The sequence below is a fragment of the Lepidochelys olivacea genome (assembly GCF_965140295.1).
Source record: "Lepidochelys olivacea isolate rLepOli2 genome assembly, chromosome: 6".
NCBI lineage: Eukaryota > Metazoa > Chordata > Testudines > Cheloniidae > Lepidochelys > Lepidochelys olivacea.
This window is the reverse complement of record NC_140416.1, coordinates 64935926-64954454: the sequence shown is the minus strand read 5'-3', so window position 1 is coordinate 64954454 and position 18529 is coordinate 64935926. Positions and strand designations below refer to the sequence as shown.

At 41.5% G+C, this 18529-nt stretch overlaps 1 protein-coding gene across 2 annotated transcripts in view; it reads right to left on the bottom strand.

The window, feature by feature from the left end:
* The window catches only part of UBR1 (ubiquitin protein ligase E3 component n-recognin 1), a 145690-nt gene that overhangs the window by 22335 nt on the left and 104826 nt on the right, over nt 1-18529 (bottom strand). For both annotated transcript variants that reach the window (XM_084631233.1, XM_084631232.1), the window contains exons 34-41: nt 18022-18115; nt 16318-16466; nt 6496-6551; nt 6073-6169; nt 5489-5556; nt 4359-4509; nt 3451-3538; nt 2015-2148 (exon numbers count right to left, since the gene is read on the bottom strand). In XM_084631233.1, the coding sequence (XP_084487359.1) occupies nt 2015-2148; nt 3451-3538; nt 4359-4509; nt 5489-5556; nt 6073-6169; nt 6496-6551; nt 16318-16466; nt 18022-18115 (837 nt within the window). The remainder of the gene's footprint in view (nt 1-2014; nt 2149-3450; nt 3539-4358; nt 4510-5488; nt 5557-6072; nt 6170-6495; nt 6552-16317; nt 16467-18021; nt 18116-18529) is intronic.

Here is an 18529-nt window from a genome sequence, read left to right as displayed (position 1 = left end):
AGTTGAAGGTCATGGGGAAGACGCACGTCCGTCAGGAGGTTAAGGTCAGAGAGCTGCCTCCATGAAGACAATTTTTTGGCTCTGTCCTTGTGGGATCTTGGCCAGAGCTGCTGGGAGAGGGTACACTTTTGCTATATGTGGTCCTTGACAAGGCAGGGGATGCACTGAAACTGCTTATTCACAACTGGGATTGCCTCGTTATAGGTGTGGCACTTCTTGAAGCCCAGGAAGGTGGGCATACCCCATGCAGGGGAAGGGTCCCCAGTGGGGAAAGGCAGAAAGGGTTGTGTTTGTTTGTTTTTTTTGGAAGGGCGGGGAAAAGAACAAAAACAACAACTAAAACTACAATGAGAACTGTGGAAAACTAAGTGCGAATGCGAACACAAGAACAATTAGTCTTAATGGATTGCTAATGGCTCTGTCTCTAGTCATGGGCAATTAAGAAGGAACTGAGGAGGGTTAGCCCATGCGCGCTGACTAGCTTTGTGACGCAGGAGGAGAAACAGTGCATGCGCAGGCCCAATGGACACTGCTACCAAAGTTCTCTGATCAGCAGCACAGGGATTCAGACACACCTACAGTGGAGCACCCATAGGGACACTACTCAAAGAAGAACTTTATACGTGTTTCTAATCATCATATTTCATTATGTTTTTGGCTTGCAATCATATTCAATTTTCTTATGATCCAGTCAGAATTTACAGGTTAAACGAGGCTGTGTCAGATCTGTACTTGATTGGGAGATTTCTTAGGGCTTGTCTACACAGTGGGGTAATGTACACTGTGGGGGGGAGGGGGGGAGATAAGATTTCTGTAGCACATTAACATGTTGCGCCTTAATTGGTTGGTGTAGACTCTGCTGGCGTGCATAAAAGGTTTCCTAGTGTGCTTTAACTGTTTCAAACAGCACTACATTAAGGTGCACTACAGAACCTTCAACACATACCAGCAGGGTCTACACAGACCAATTAACGCACATGTTAGTGCGCTTTAAAAATCACGCCCCTGTAGAGCGCACTCTCTTGCAATACAGAAAAGTGCCCAGTGATGCTCAGGGACCCCAGAAAATGATGCTCATGATTCACCAGGGGACACTCCTTTCTACTGAACCAGGGCTCCAGACTGGTGTTATGAGGCAATGGAATGTACCATAAAGCTGAGATCCTGAATTCTAGGCATTATATAATGTTTTTCACAAGCATCAGTATTTGATAGGGCAGCATGCTAACCACAGTGTCCTAGCCAAATTCAAACTTGGATCATTACAGAGGGAAATCCGTTTAAGGTTTTATACTTAGTTTCAATCGTTTATAGCACTTTCGTTCCTCACTTCTTTTCAAAATGCTGTGTGGCACCACTGCATGCTTTTAAGATTGTTGCCATGTTTCACTACGTTTAAGTGGTGGATGATGTAATCCCTATATTACATTTGTGTAGTGATTTTGGATCCTTGAGAGAGGGAGAGGGCGTGAGCACTTTTATAACAAAAAGGAATAAAGAAGCTAGAAATTAAGATTATATCTTTTTATTGGATTTCATTCTGCTCTATCCACACACCTCTTAGAGGATAGTCTACATGGGAAAGCCTTACAGGTTATAGTAAACAGATCTACCAGCAAAATCCAAAATGTGGACACTTTTTGGATATAAGGATGGCTTTTTTCAGTATACCTTAAACTCCTTCCCAAGAGAGACAAGCTGAAATTCTTTAGTATAACTATACCAATTTAAATTCACAGATTTGCTTACACTAAAAAGAAAAACTTTTCCATATAGGCAATGCCCAGATGATCTAATTCCTTGCTTCTGTCCCTTCCATATATACTGTTTTGTTTGTTCTTTTCAAAGCAATACTATAATGATTTCTTAACATTAGTTATACCATTAAGGTTCTATTTTGAACATGCTAAAAACTACTGTAAAAACATATATACCTTGTACCTTGAACATTTAAGCACTCCACTATTCAGCAAGGAAAATAAGTAAAACTAAACTATTACTTTCTTCTACTTACCTAACAGCAGGTCCTCAGGTGGAGACACTTTCAGCATGAAATGGAAAAACAAAGCAGCACAACGAAGGTAAGGTGTGATCCCTTTCTTAACACAGTCCCACAGATGCCAGCCTGGAACATCATGGCTAAAGCAGCTATAACACACACATCAGAAATATCTGTAAAAGCTCAGCACGCATACCCTCCTGGGTCATAACTATACTGAACGTTTTTGGCAATTTTCAAAACAAGGTAATCACCATGTTGAACAGTTCTGGATGTTGTTCTATGGCTAGTGCTCCCACTAGGGATGTAAAATGTTAACCGGTTAACAGATTAACCGATAAGCATCAGTCTTATCAGTAAGATATTCTGTTTAACATTTAAACTCTGGCTGTGGAACTCTGGTGCTGACCCGCCCCCAAAGTCCCAGCTGCTGGACCCGCTGGCAGGGGGCTGACAGCCAGGACCCATGGTGAGCAGAGTCTCCGGGCAGTTAGGGCTGCAGCCAGGATCCTGGGCATGTAGGGCGGCAGCGGAGCCTAACGGTTAAACTTTTAACCAGTAAAATTTTAACTGTTAACCCTGGTGGAGCTGCAGTAGCGTTAGCGCAACAATAGGAAATTGCCTGAAATCCTCAGTCAGACACAGCCCCCAAGACCTAGTTTCTAATTTCATGAGTGTTAAATTTGTTTAGAACATCTTTGTTATTCTTCACGTACTTGCTATTGTTTCTCCAAATGCGTTTTCAGTTTTATTAAGAACAAGCAGATGTCCATCTCTAAACTGGCTCAAGATGGTTTCATTTAGTTTCCTCACTTTGTTTTTCTGGGACCTAGGAGGATGTTGGCAGCTCCAAAGCATGTCCTATACAGCAATTAAATCATATAGTTTTCCTTTTCTTACAGAAAGCCAATGATGTTTGTTTTTTGCAAAATTGAATCGGCTTTCATATGCAGACACTTAACTTTTTGAAATTCTGTCAAAAACCCCTCAAATTTTCTTAGAGAGAGTTGGGAATAAGTATGAAGAAATCAATACCTTAAACAATTACGGGGAGTCACAACTGACAATACAATTGTAGTAGACATGGAGACAAAAATGGAAAGGCTACTGATATCATGTGTGATGGAAAAGATGGATTATAATCAGCACTACTAACATTCTTGCAATGTAGGTTATCAAAATTTAGTCTGGATACACCACAATCCATTTTAAATGTATACAATGCCCATATTTTCTGGAGAAAAACACACTTCACATTCAGACAGAAGATCTAGATCTTTTCCAATTTTTAGGAGTGTGGGAGACACTGCTGACGCAGCACATGGATTCCTGGTCTAACCCCCTATAAAGTATGTCTAACCTTTTTTCTTTTGTATTTCTCAGGTGAATCTCCATGTATTTTTCAATGCATCTTATAAAACATTTATTGTTACAACTGAAGTGTTACTTACCCACTTGTGTACTGGCAAACTTCTCTACAGAAAGACTCAGCAGTATGAGTCTCCTCACTATTATCTTGTGATTGAGCAGTGGGGGATTCTGTGCACAAAAACATTAACCTGGTTGTAAATGCACTTGGAGATTTCTTTTCTATATACATAGAATCAATCTCCATTACTTTAAACTTTTTATAGACAAGTTACAAAAAAAATTAACATTTCATTTTATTGGATCATTTCCTATTTGTGCCCAACCCAACAAACAAGACTATCCCCCCACAAAACTGCATGATGTAAATGTGGGGATTGCTCATCCTCATTACAGAACTGCTTCCTCCCCTTTATTTTTTGACATTACTCCCTTACATTAGTAACTACATATCTTCTTCTTCTATGATACGACATTAAATGGGGGTGGGGTTTCTTGGGAAACATAACGAGAGGCATCCTGTGAGGCTTTTGTTAGTACTGTTCCATAGCAGTGAGTAGTGTAACTCCCATCCTAATCAGATTATCAAGTACCATATTTCACCTCTAAATTCACAGGCTGCCACTGTGCCAGAAAACCAGAGTCCCCAAGTCCCTTCTAAACCTTTAGCTCTGAGTGGTCTGTACTTTGTCAATGCTTTGTTTTTTCTAGAGAGCAAAAGTATGTGGAAAGCTACTAGTCTTGTATGGCTGCCTCAGTTAGTTACAGGTATATAAATGGCACAAAAGTGATGCATAAACAGAGCTAGGCAAGTGAAAAAAGACTCCCATTTTGGTTTTTTAAGGAAACAGTTAACACTGAATGTTTATTATTATGATGAAGCTCTTACAACTAGAAGGCGTTAACAGTTTTCCACTAAAATGTTTACAAAGTCATTTTGCAAAAACTGGATAAAAATCCCTGGAAAATCTAAAGGTGGAAGTACCCTTACCTGTTGCAGAAGTCAGAAGGATCTGTGTTATGTGTGCCATAGTGATCAAATGGAAGAGGTAGAGGTGATTATAGGCAGAGCTAACAGATGAAGGTTGCAAGTCTACAGTATCCTCCCAATATAAAGATGGGAATGATAACACAGCACCTACCTAGAGTAGAAAAAGACAAAACAACCAGAAGTACTGGTGAAATACCAGACTCTGTAGTAGTAGTTTCAGGGGTAAACAAACACCACAAACCTGATAACAAGAAAATAAGTTATCACCTAGGCTTATTCATTAATCCTCTAATGGTGGTATAGTTATTTAGCACTAACCTGTAACATCTGAGACCATGTTTTCAGTTAAATTAGTTTGATGATCTTTTTAGCTCTAAGTCACAAACAAAGTCCACTCACGAGGTGACACAAAAATACCTATTAATTGATTACAAAGAGCAGCAATTGCATGTAGATCTTGTGGCAAATTGCCGGCACTACTTTGATGGGTCTCACGCTTTCTCTTCTTGGGGAGGGTTCAGGGCACCATTTCTCGCCCCTGAACTGGGGTATTAACTGCCCCACTAGTGTCCTAGAGGAGGGGAGTGGAGAGGGAGGGACCCAGGCCCGCCCTCTACTCCGAGTCCGAGCCCAGGGGCCCTAGGGATAGCGGTAAACTGCTTCAACTAGCGGTTCTTCCCCTGGGCTACTTCCCTCTCCTCTGCCCTTCAGCTTGTGGGGCTTCCTGCCCTACCTCTGCACAAACCAGGTGTCCATTTACCTAGGGTCTTGGTCTTCTTAGCCCACTGGAGCACTTCTCCAAACTCTCCTCTGCTTCCCTCCAAAGTGCTCTCTGCTTCGACTCCTCCAAACTGCTTTCTGCTCCAACACCAATCCACTCTGCTTCAACTCCTCCCCTTGTCTGATTGAAGCAGGGGGGTTTTATCAGGTGACTGGTTCAGGTGCTTTAATTAATCTTAGAAAACTTTCTTCCCTCTACAGGGAATAAGGCTCCCTTCTAACACTCTCCTGCTGCCCTCTGGCCATGCTGTATCACAATCTAAAATGGTATTCACAATCTAAAGTGGTATTCACAGATAATGCATCAGAGGCAAGACACTTAATTGCAAAAACAAACTGAACATGCTTACCAAAATGTGAAACATATCTACATCTAGAATGGATGGCGTGTCTTCCATTTTTAAGTTTGGCAGAAGAACTACAAGAACAAAAGTTCATTACACATTTGATTAAAAATGTTAATTGTTTTTTTCATTGGAATTACAATGGCAGGTTGAGAGGCCATTTTTTATAGAACCTCTACCATCCTAATGGGCTCTGACTAGTCAGCTACAAAAGCAATAAAAACCTCCTCATACCCACTCAATATGGGCACATTTTCTGAACTGTGTAACTATCAACCTTTCATAAGTGTAGTATCTGAGCACCTCAAACTTTAATGAATTTATTGTCACAATTGTGAGATGAAATGGTATTATCTCCAGTTTACAGATGGGGAAAGGAGACACACAAGAGACTCGGTGATAGGAAGTCTGGCTAGCAGGGAATTGAACTCAGGTTTCCAGAGTTCCAGATTAGAACTGTAACCACTAGAACATCCTTCTTCTCTATGCTATATTATTGGTGTTTGCCATTTCCTAAGGAAAGTTTACACAAACATTACTTAAAATCACTGCAGGGACTGGCTAGAAGGAGGTGGAGAAGAATGTGTTACCTGCTAGGAGACGAATCAGATGTTTCTGAATCAGGCTTTGCGGTGATGTAGTCCTCTGAGCAACTGCAAACTGCACTAATGCTTTAAGGCCACTGTGCTAGAGCACAAGAAGAGAATGTGGGACAGGGGAAAGGGAAATAAATAATTATTGAATCATGATAGTGCTAGAATACCTCCCCCTTCAAGTCCAGTATAACTGAAGAAGTATAAATGAATCAAGTATGAACTTCTATGCAAGAGTTAGGGATGTATGCTACATCAAGACCCATTTTTTGGTTATCAGTCCATGTGGAAAGCACAAATATTTAAAAACTCCAGAGATCATGACAGAGAATTTCTTTAGACATTACTACTGTATTTGATGCCAGCAATTCCAAATGTCCAGTGTTTATTAACATTAATTGCTTCTTAGATTATCCATACCTGCCTATTTTGCAGAGATCCAAATAAAGGTTTGCCCTCATCTTCTAGAAGGTTTTCTTAAAATTAAAACAGAGAAAGTAAGCGGTAAGTCATGGGCTCTTAAAGCAGCTACAGTAGTCTGCATATCTGGTCTTCACATATTCCATCCACTTATGCTAGTCCAATATCAACCTGTTCCCAGTTACAGGGCTGCTGTTAAAAGGCAGCATTACTCTGACAAGCAACTCTGTAAAATTGCTATTGTGAGGTTCCATGTTTATTGTCTCTCCATGATTTCCACATAAATGTGCTTAGTTTAAAAGTAAAACTAGTTAAAAAAATAAACACAAAATACCACACATCTTTCAGACCTTGCAAACTTAACAATTCAGATATTTCTTCTTTTTCAAGTGGTTGCACACATGTTTCGTTTCAGGTGACTCACAAGCAGTACCATTAGGAGATGGGGCTTGGGGTATATTTAAACAGTGACTGCAATATTGCTTACCTAAAGTTTGCATCAGATCTTGAAGTAGTTATGATTATATAATAATGAGTGAAGTTATGCATGAAGGACCAAGTAGCAGCCCTATAACTATCCAGTATGGGGACTTAGCTTAGAAAAGCTACCAAAGTAGTTTGAGCTCTTGTTGAGCTGGCCTATAGTCTGTGGAGAAGGGCTGTTTGCCTCCCCATACACCGTTATAATACAGAAAATAATCCATCTGGAAACTGTCTGTGGTGAAACTTCTTGCTCTCTCATTCTTTCAGCATACGAAACAATGAGCCGAGGAGACAGCCTGAAAGACTTGATCCTGTTCAGATAGAAGGCCAATGCTCACCTTACGTTCAATGTATGCAGATAATCTTCACCCCTATTTGAAAGCGGCTTGGAGAGCAGGCCTGGAAGAGGAGGCACAAGGTATAGAATCTGAATTGAGAGACTCTGAAGATCCAAGAACCAACACTATCTTGAACATGCTGGTGCAGTGAGAACTGATCTTGTTTCAATTTGAGGACAACTTGTGGGATAAGTGGAATGAGGGGAAATGCATAAGTCAGACTCGATCCCCATCTCAGAAGAAAGATACCGGTCAGTAAGCATGGATTGTGACCCACTTGGGAGCAGAATTGATGGCATTTCTTGTTGTCTTTTGTTGCAAATACGATGCCTGCTGGAATACCTCCAACTTGGAAGATGGTCCTGAATACACTGCTCTTGAGGGACCACTCCTGATTCTAGGAGAATCTCCTGTTGAGGTGATCGGCCAACTGATTCTAGGAAGCAGTTATGCAAGTGGCAATGGGAGTAATGGCTTCCTGGATGCGAATGTCCTACAGATTCATAGCTTCTTGACAAAGATGATTGGATTATGCTCCTCCCTATCTGTTTAGGTAGTACACCGCAGTTGTACTGTTGGTATCTGGACCAACAAGTCCTTGATGTGAGAAAGAAAAACACAGCAAAGCTTTGTGAACTGCCTGGAGCTCAGGTACAGGGATATGAAGAGTCAATTTGTGCTCTGTTCAGAATGCTTGTGTTCACAACCCTTCTAAGTGAGCATCCTAACCTATCAAGAGAGGTATTGGTGGCATAACTGTCCTGGATGGAAGTGGGAAGAAAAGGGTACACCTGGGCATAAGTTGTTCTGATACATCCACCACTCTAGGAAACCTAGGACTGCAGGAGGAATTTGGATCAACTTGTCCAAGGGAATATCTGTTCAGTTGATCCTTAGGTAAGGGAAGATGTGAATTCCCGTTCTCCTCAGTAGGCCATCATCATCACCTTGCACTTGGTGAACATAGTCACGGCTGACAACAGGCCAAAGGGAAGTACTGTATATTAATAGTGTTGGCCCTCTACTACAAACCTCAGACTTTCAGTGACTTAGCAGTACTGCCACATGCAAGTAGGTTCCCCGGAGATCAAGGGCAGAAAACCCAGTCATTGCAATCTAAGGAAGGTATGACTTATGCTAAGGAAATCATACGAAATCTTACATACATGATGTACTTGTTGAGATTTCAAGGGTCTCAGAGCCCGCTTGGACTTGGGGATCAGCAAGAATTGAGACTAACACTCTTTTCCCTAGTGCTGAAGGGGAACTTCTATGGCCCTTAGAGTGAGCAGGTGTGAACTTCTTGAAAGAGCACTGACTTGTGAGATGGGTCACTGAAAAGGGACGGGGTAGGAGGGTGGAAAAGGGGTGTGGAGAAGAATTGGATACAATATTTTAGTTTCCCAGTGCTTAGGAGAGATTTGTCCACTGTTATGGTTTCCCAAGCACTGAAGAAATGGGACAATATGTCCCCATCTGAGGGGAGGAAGGAGAGAATAGGAAGATCACTGACACCTGTATTGCTGTTCTCAAAGAAGCAGTCAAATGGGCTGCTTCCCCACAGCTGACTGAGGACAAGCTGGAGTTGGAGTGCCTCTTTCTCTCTGATTTATGCTTCCTTCTAAAAAAAATCATGCTGCCTTGGTGCGTATAAATGCTACCTATAATACTGATGCTGATATTGTTGCAGGAGTCTGTACGGATGCCTTTTGGAGGCTGCGGTATAGAACCTCCAAGAACAAAGGGTAGCACAAGAGTCTAAATGACTGTCAAGTTTCATCAGTTTTATCTGAACACAAGAACATATCAAATGGGAGGTCTTCTATGGCAGTGGTTCTCAACCTTTCCAGACTACCGTACCCTTTTCAAGAGTCTGATTTGTCTTGCATATCCCCAAGTTTCACCTCATTTAAAAACTACTTGCTTACAAAATCAGAGATAAAAAACACAGAAGTGTCACAGCACACTATTACTGAAAAATTGCCCACTTTCTCATTTTTACCATATAATTAAAAATGAATTTTAGTATAAATATTGTACTTACATTTCAGTGTATAGTATATAGAGCAGTATACACAAGTCATTGTCTGTATGACATTTTAGTTTGTATCAACTTTGCTAGTGCTTTTATGTAGCCTGTTGTAAAACGAGGCAACTAGCTAGATGAGTTGATATACTCCAGAGGAAGATCTCTGCATACCCCCAGGAGTACATGTATCCCTGTTTAAGAAGCACTACTCTACGGTTTGCTGGACGTCAGAGTCAATGGCCAGAAGAGACCACTAGATCATCTAGTCTGACCTCATATATAACACAGTCACCAAAACCACTCAGGAGTTGCACACTAAACCCAACAACATAAATGGACACTGTCCGAGGCTATGCTCAAGTTTTGTACCCAGAGATTCACAGATATCAAGGTCAGAAGGGACCATTACGATCATCTAGTCCAAACCCCTGCACAATGCAGGCCACCGAATCTCACCCACCCACTCCTGCGATAAACCTCTCACCTATGTCTGAGCTATTGAAGTCCTCAAATCATGGTTTAAAGACTTCAAGGAGCAGAGAATCCTCCAGAAAGTGACCCGTGCCCCATGCTACAGAGGAAGGAGAAAAACCTCCAGGGCCTCTTCCAGGAAAATTCCTTCCCAACCCCAAATATGGAAGAAAATTCCTTCCTGACCCCAAATATGGCGATCAGCTGAACCCTGAGCATATGGGCAAGATTCACCAGCCAGATACCCAGGAAAGAATTCTCTGTAGTAACTCAGATCCCATCCCATCTAACAACCCATCACAGGCCATTGGGCCTATTTACCATGAAATATTTAAAGATCAATTAATTGCCAAAATCGTGTTATCCCATCATACCATCTCCTCCATAAACTTATCGAGTTTAATCTTAAAGCCAGATAGGTCTTTTGCCCCCACTACCTCCCTTGGAAGACTATTCGAAAACTTCACTCCTCTGATGGTTAGAAACCTTCGTCTAATTTCAAGTCTAAACTTCCCAATGACCAGTTTATATCCATTTGTTCTTGTGTGCACATTGGTACTGAGCTTAAATAATTCCTCTCCCTCTCCAGTATTTATCCCTCTGATATATTTACAGAAAGCAATCATATTTCCCCTCAACCTTCTTTCGGTTAGGCTAAACAAGCCAAGCTCCTTGAGTCTCCTTTCATAAGACAGGTTTTCCATTCCTCGGATCATCCTAGTAGCCCTTCTCTGTACCTGTTCCAGTTTGAATTCATCCTTCTGAAACATGGGAGACCAGAACTGCACACAATATTCCAGGTGAAGTCTCACCAGTGCCTTGTATAACTGTACTAAAACCTCCTTATCTCTACTGGAAATACCTTGCCTAATGAATCCCAAGACCACATTAGCTTTTTTCCACAGCCATATCACATTGGCGGCTCATAGTCATCCTATGATCAACCAGTACTCCAAGGTCCTCCTCCTCCTCCGTTACTTCTAATTGACGCGTCCCCAGCTTAAAACTAAAATTCTTGTTATTAATCCCTAAATGCATGACCTTACACTTCTCACTATTAAATTTCATCCTATTACTATTACTCCAGTTTACAAGGTCATCCAGATCATCTTGTGTGATATCCCAGTCTCTCTCTAAATTGGCAATACGTCCCAGCTTTGTATCGTATGCAAACTTTATTAGCACACTCCCACTTTTTGTGCCGAGGTCACTAATAAAAAGGTTAAATAAGAATGGTCCCAAAACCGATCCCTGAGGAACTCCACTGGTAACCTGCCTCCAGCCTGACAGTTCACCTTTCAGTAGGACCCGCTGTAGTCTCCCTGTTAACCAATTCCTTATCCACCTTTCAATTTTCATATTGATCCCCATCTTTTCCAGTTTAACTAATAATTCCGCATGTGGCACAGTATCCAACGCCTTACTGAAATCTAGGTAAATTAGAGCCACTGCGTTTCCTTTGTCTAAAAAAATCTGTTACTTTCTCAAAGAAGGAGATCAGGTTGGTTTGGCATGATCTACCTTTTGTAAAACCATGTTGTATTTTGTCCCATTTACCGTTGACTTCAATGTCCTTAACTACTTTCTCCTTCAAAATTTTTTCCAAGACCTTGCATACTACAGATGTCAAACTAATAGGCCTGTAGTTACCCAGATCACTTTTTTCCTTTCTTAAAAATAGGAACTATGTTAGCAATTCTCCAATCATATGGTACAACCCCTGAGTTTACAAATACATTAAAAATTCTTGCTAATGGGCTTGCAATTTCATGTGCCCATTCCTTTAATATTCTTGGATGAAGATTATCTGGGCCCCCCAATTTAGTCCCATTAAGCTGAGTTTCGCTTCTACCTCAGATATGGTAATATCTACCTCCATATCCTCATTCCCATTTGTCATGCTACCATTCTCCCTAAGATCCTCATTAGCCTTATTAAAGACTGAGGCAAAGTATCTGTTTAGATATTGGGCCATGCCTAGATTAGCCTTGACCTCCACTCCATGCTCAGTGTTTAGCGGTCCCACTTCTTCTTTCTTTGTTTTCTTCTTATTTATACAGCTATAGAACCTTTTACTATTGGTTTTAATTCCCTTTGCAAAGTCCAACTCTACTTGACTTTGAGCCTCTCTCACTTGTCCCTACATGTTCTGACCTCAATAAGGTAGCTTTCTTTGCTGATCCCTCCCATCTTCCGCTCCCTGTATGCTTTCTGCTTTTTCTTAATCACCTCTCTGAGATGCTTCCTCATCCAGCTTGGTCTACAACTCCTGCCTATGAATTTTTCCCCTTTCTTGGGATGCAGGCTTCCGATAGCTTCTGCAGCTTTGACTTGAAGTAATCCCAGGCCTCTTCTGCCTTTAGATCCATGAGGCTATCCTCAGTGTTACTGCAGAGGCCATCACTCTAGAACAGTGGTTTTCAATCTCTGGTCCACCAACCCCTGGGGGTCCACAGATTGCGTCTAAGATTTACAAAGGGGTCTGCATCTCCATTTGAAATTTTTTAGGGATCCGCAAATGAAAAAAGGTTGAAAACCACTGCTCTGGAAGCGTCTACCACATCAAGTGTGGACTGGATCAATGTCTAGGTCACCATACAACCTTTTGCCTAGAAAGCCTTATATTCCTCCCTTGCATCTTCTGGTAGTCTGTCATTAAACTTGGAGATTATGTCCTAGTTTAGAAAGTTGTATTTCGCTATCAGCATCTGGAGAGAGGTGGTGAAATAAATGTTTCTCCCAAACAAATCAATTCTCTTGGTCTCTTTTTTGGGGGGAAATTAATTTACATCTCCCTTGACATGATCTCCAATTGGCAGATGTAACTACCAGGGAGTTTGGGGCAGGATAGGAATAAAAGTACTCAAAGCCTTGCATGGATAAATGATACCATATCCCAGTTCATTTAGCTAAGGAGGCTGGTGTGTGCCATAAGGTTTAGGAGAGCTTCATAATTTGGGAGGACTATCCTGGAGAATGTCCAAAAAGCTTGTGAATGTTCTCTCGCACAAGCTCACCTTGAGTGCCTAAAGTCAATGGCCATTCTCCTCATCAGTTCTTGATAAGGCTTAAAAATTCCTGGGAACTGGAGTCAGGGATCACTGAGTCATCAGATGATGAGAAAGATAGGATGGATCCTCTTGTAGAAGAGCTGGCTGCTCCTCCGGTGATTCCTCCTGCACCACTGGCTGCTCAGAGGGAATGGTGTCTCTGCGTGCTTCCAACTTAGGTGGTTCTGGAAGCTGCTCTGTCAAACTTTCTGGGAACCTTCCTCGCAATTGGGCAAGTGATTGAGACCTGCGGGATTTCAAAATACCCCAGCGATTCCAAAAAGGTCACTGAGGGAGAGCACATGTCATAGGTATCCAGTAGGTACCAGGCCACAACGATGTGTCCCACTCTCGGTGGTTTCAGAGTAGCAGCCGTGTTCGTCTGTATTCGCAAAAAGAAAAAGGGAGTACTTGTGGCACCTTAGAGACTAACCAATTTATTTGAGCATAAGCTTTCATGAGCTACAGCTCACTTCACTGATGCTCTCCTCTGGGAGGTGACCAAGTGCACCTAATAGGGGTTGGCAAAGTACTGGAGGATTCTGAAACAGACTTCGAGGAGCCAGAGTATCCAGTGGGCATCAGGAGGTGCAAAGCCTGATGTAGTGACTATCTGTAGCCCATTGTGAAGAGGCCAACCTCAGTACTGAGGCAGGGAAGGTAGATAGGACTGCAAAAGCGTTCTGAGGTGTTGAGGTGCCATAAATTGGTGCTGGGAAAGATCTTATAATCAGGGCCGAAGCACAGGCTATGGTCGGTATCAACTCAGCTGAACATTCAAGCATAAAGCCACAGACGCCAAGCCAGGTAGCATAACTGATACCAAGGTCAAAGACTGTACTGGTGCCAATGCTAAAGATGGTACCGGGGCAGAGACTTTGCCACATTTCTTAGCTAATACTAACACTGGCTCTGCTTGCACTGGAGCGGAAGAGCCAGATGGTCCTGGGACAGCATAAGGTGCTGCCAGTGCAGTGGACTCCTGCACCATAGGAGAGTCCAGGATGAAGAGGCAGAGCAAGTCTTTTACAGCTTCATAAACTTGCGGGGCCATTGGTACCAATAATGTTGGCGCTGAAACTGTGTCCTCACTGGTACTGTACTCAATGGCTATCCACCAGCACATGGTAACAGAGTGGTCAGGATGGTACCAATATCTTTCTGCCGCAGTACTTGAGGCGCGGGCTAATGAGCCAGTCTGAGTTCCTGAAGACCCTTCATGACCTTCCAAGTCCTTTTCTGAAGAGGAGAAGCCTTTTTTTTTTTTTTTAAACTTTGAGTGGCTCCAGTCTGTCTTATGGGTCCTCTTTGGGGAAGGTCATGGAGAAGACTGACTCCTCTTTCCCTGGAGAGAGGCGTCTGAGTCCAGGGGTCTGTCCGAGGCCACTGCAGCCACGGTAATGGACTGCATGTGTGCAGTAGGACATTCACTCAAGGGCCCTGGGGCCAAAGCAGGTCTCATCACCTGCTGCACAAGATGGGGTTTGAGGCACAAATCTCTGGAAATCTGTATTCTTTTCATCAAAGAATAGCAGATACTACACCTCTACTTCATTGAGGCACAAAATGCAGTGTGTATGTGTGTGTGTCTTGGGGGGTCACTATTCAAGATAGACATTCCACATTATGGGCAATGCTTAAAGACCCAGCAAGCACTGATGCCACCAGTGCCTTGCACCAAAAGATAACTATTAAAATAACTAAATAAAATAAAATAAAATAAAAGATGAAACCTAACTACTGGTCACTAACTGCTCATTAACTATTTACAGGTACAGTAGTGAGCTAAACTTGTTGACTATGCAGAATTAAAAACTATATGGGGAGTTCTAGCTCTGGTTACTGGTGAAGAGAAGGAACTGAGGGGATTCAGGGTGGTGGCTACTCTTATATAGCCTTCGGAGGGGCCACAAGTATGTGCAAGGCACACATGAGGCTGACACAATATCTGCAGAAAATTCTCTGGCTCCAGCATGCACTTAGCTGCGTGGAATACATGTGTGCAATCACTCATTGAAAATGCATGTTATGACTAGGTTTAAAAATAGCGTATGTCCCAAGAAACCAAGTAGACAATTTTCTTTTTACAACTGCATGGAGGCCTGCAGTAGTTTCCCTGTGGTCTACTACTGGATGTTCCCACACACAGTAATCTTCAGGGATTTATGAGACGGAGGAGAGAGAGCTTTCAGTAAGATTGTACAAATTTATACCTGCTTTGCCTGATCATCCATCTGGTTTTCTCACTTTACTCCATAGCCTGTTCTACTGCTAACACCTGTGAACAACTACCACTGCACTTTATTTCTCTGTTGACAAGTAACATGTTTCCTCCTATATGGAGTGTGTCAGCCCACAATCCTATTTTGGAGATCAGCTGAATGCAACATGCACAGTAGTTAAGAAGGCACATTAATTCTAACCCAGTTGCGGGGCTCCCAGTGCTTCACATTCAAAATGCTGTTGCTCCACTATATATCTATACAAAACTGAATTTGCATCTTGCCAGCTATGTTGAGGCAAAATGGCACATCCAACTAAATACATTTACGTGGGATTATAGCTATGCAAACAGTGCTAACAGATGAAGTGAGGTTGAAAGCTAAACAACAAATACATTAGCTAAGCAATGCAATACTTTTTATTGGTACAGATTATTTCATCTTTGTAAAAACAGATCTTCCTCCAGGGAGAAATTAGAAATCATTTTTTAAATCGCTACAAGGCACCCTCTTAGCATCTTTGCCAGAGAGCAGTTTTAAGGTAAGTCAAGTCAAGTTCACACTGCTTCTACCAATTCTGAGAAAGTTCCATTGGGACGAACACTGAGGAAGTAATGAAAAATACCACACAATTCATTCAGGGATAATTAAGGGGCATTTTTTGCAACCTTACTCAAAAACTGGTCCAATGAAGAGTCCTCGGGATTTCCCCATCATTTCAATTCAATTAGGCATCTCTGTCATCCCCACAATTTCTTTAAATTATAAAGGCAACCATCATGAAATTCTTCCTTTCGGCAAAATTGAGGTGAAGAGCACTCAACCTCATTTTTAATTCTGAGACATTTTGCTAAGGACGACGAGAGACTATACAGCTTAATGAACCCTGTTGGACAGCTGTCACATAGCACAGGTCTACACAGTAATCAGGAGGCACAACTGTAGCATGTGCACGCAATATCTGAGCTAGCTTTGATTCAGCTGGCTTACTAAAAATAGCAGTGTAGCTGTAGCAGCATGGGGGATGCTACAGGCTAGCCACCAATGTACATACACAGAGTTGTGGGCGAGACTGTACTCTGGCAGATCACCTTAGACGTTTATCATGATTGGCACTCCAGCTCTCACATTTGAATAAACCTTTATCCAAACTAAAACATCTCAATTTTAAATTAATGTAATAAGAGGAAATGTTCAGAGTCACGAGAAAGAGGAAACATCTACTTTACCTATACATTGGATAGTAAAAGCACACGTGCTCCAAGTCATCAGAGGAATGCGAGGATCAGCCTCATTGGGAGCAATTTTTAATCCAACTCTGTAAACAGTGGTGGCAAAGAAAACCAGCATCTCCTTAATACTGTTTGAGTATTTGGCTCTGTGAAGGAAAGGCAAGGTTAACTTCAGCTGGTGAACTAGTAATAGTGTTTGCAACTTAAAGGTCAGTGGCTAACAAGGTCATTAATAAGAAGACAAACGGTTCCTTGTGAAAGAACTCCTGAACACCAAGACCATTTATCTGCAGTAAGAGAAACAAGGAAGCGACTGTATCCATAAATCCATAAAACAAGTCCTAATGCATCGTGGAGAACCGGTACAGATTCTTGCACTTCGGTTTTCTCCTTGGTATACACGTGCATTGGTTTAGTGACCTCAACAAGCAAATGTTTGAGAACTGAGAAGGGTGAGAGCTAATAAGCTGGGGGCAAATTTGGGAAAATATAGGCCTCAGTATGCATGGCATACTATACCCCATATTCAGGAAAAGAGCACCAACAACTATTTTATTACAAAAAGTGATAAATTGGGGAAATGAACTTACACTGTGGGGAAAGAGAAACTTAATTGTCACATTGAAAACATATCTCCTCTCATCCATCTCTCATAAAGGACTAGCAATGGGAGACAGTATTTCAAACCTAAAATTAAATTGAATAATTCTGCAGTTTTGCTAAAAGAAAGGAGCTCCTTAAAGTTCGTACCTGCTTATTCCTTAAAAGGGACAACTCTGATCAGAAAAGTGACTATGCAAAACCAGCACATTCTTAAAGAACAGATCTGCTTTGTGTGTGTTCGAAGTATAAGTGCCAATTCCTGCTCAACTAACACAGCTATGACACAATGAACTGGACTCTACTCTGGCTCACACATCAATATCAGAATGTTTAACTAAGTTCCAAACAGAATATTTCTTCCTGAAGATGATGCCTGAGCCGGACAAAGAACCCAATTTAGCTTTTTGACCAGAATACATTTGCTGCAGCAGCAATTGGGGAAAAAAGCTTTTATTTGTGCTTGAAGCAATTCTGATATGGAACAACATAACAGAAGTAAAGAGCTACCGATGCAATTTTTTACATTTTTCAGAGTATAACCACACTAAGCATGGATAGCAGAGAACACAAGGGGTGAAGAACTACCACCCTATTCAGCATGCTGTGGGCAGTAGAAGTACAGTGGGCAGGTTAGCTGGAGCAGTATCTGGAGGAGACGGAAAAGACCAAGGCATACTGTAAAGAGATCCAAAGCCAAAGGATCTGTCTATTCAATCTCTCTATCCCAAGGGGCAATTTTCTTTTCCGTACAATATTAGACATCCCAATCTTATTCCCCACAGTAAATCTGTAACAAACAACTTTATCAATGAAGTACTTTAAAAACATTAATTCTTACAAAACAGAGAAACATGATGCCTGAGGAAACTAAGGCACAGAGTGGTTAAATGCACATGGAGTCAGCGGCAAAGCTGCAGTTACAAGTCAGGAAGTTCTTGGCTCCCAGTTCTGTGCTCAGAACAAACGCACATCTTTTTTTAATAAAAAGATTGAAGGCAAGTTCCAAAATCTTGAGACACATCTAAATCATTTTAAAAAACACAGAACATAGAACTTTCAGATTCCTCCAGCAAAATACAAACTATTGGCAACACTTACGAAGGCTGAACTCCAAAACTAAGGATGGAATGGAATTCTGAAGTAAAGTCTCCCATTCCTTTGCTGATTAAAGATGGAGTATTTTGCTTCTCTCCTTCCAGAAAAAAAAATTAGATCACATTAAACACAACTGCGGTAACATACACAGACTTCCTTTTTCTTTTAAATTGCTTTTGAAATTGTAACAGACCACTGCTTTCTCACCAGCTAATCTGTGTTCTAATCCACCTCCCTAAATAGCATTTTCTTCTGTTCTCAGAAATTTGAGACACAAAAGCAGTGCTTGGCTGGTAAGCAGACAGTGAGAGAAACAGCCAAAGAGAATTTTCCTGCTAAGTATGAATCCCTGGAATGTGTCAATATTCTATAACTAAGCATATTGATGCTTTCCTGCAATATTAATAGATAGATTTATTTTTGGCCTTTTATTTTAAAATTCCCTTCTTCATTTTTATATAATTCTCAATGAAATATTTTAATCCAAAAAAGCCTAATAGGGTCTTTGGGC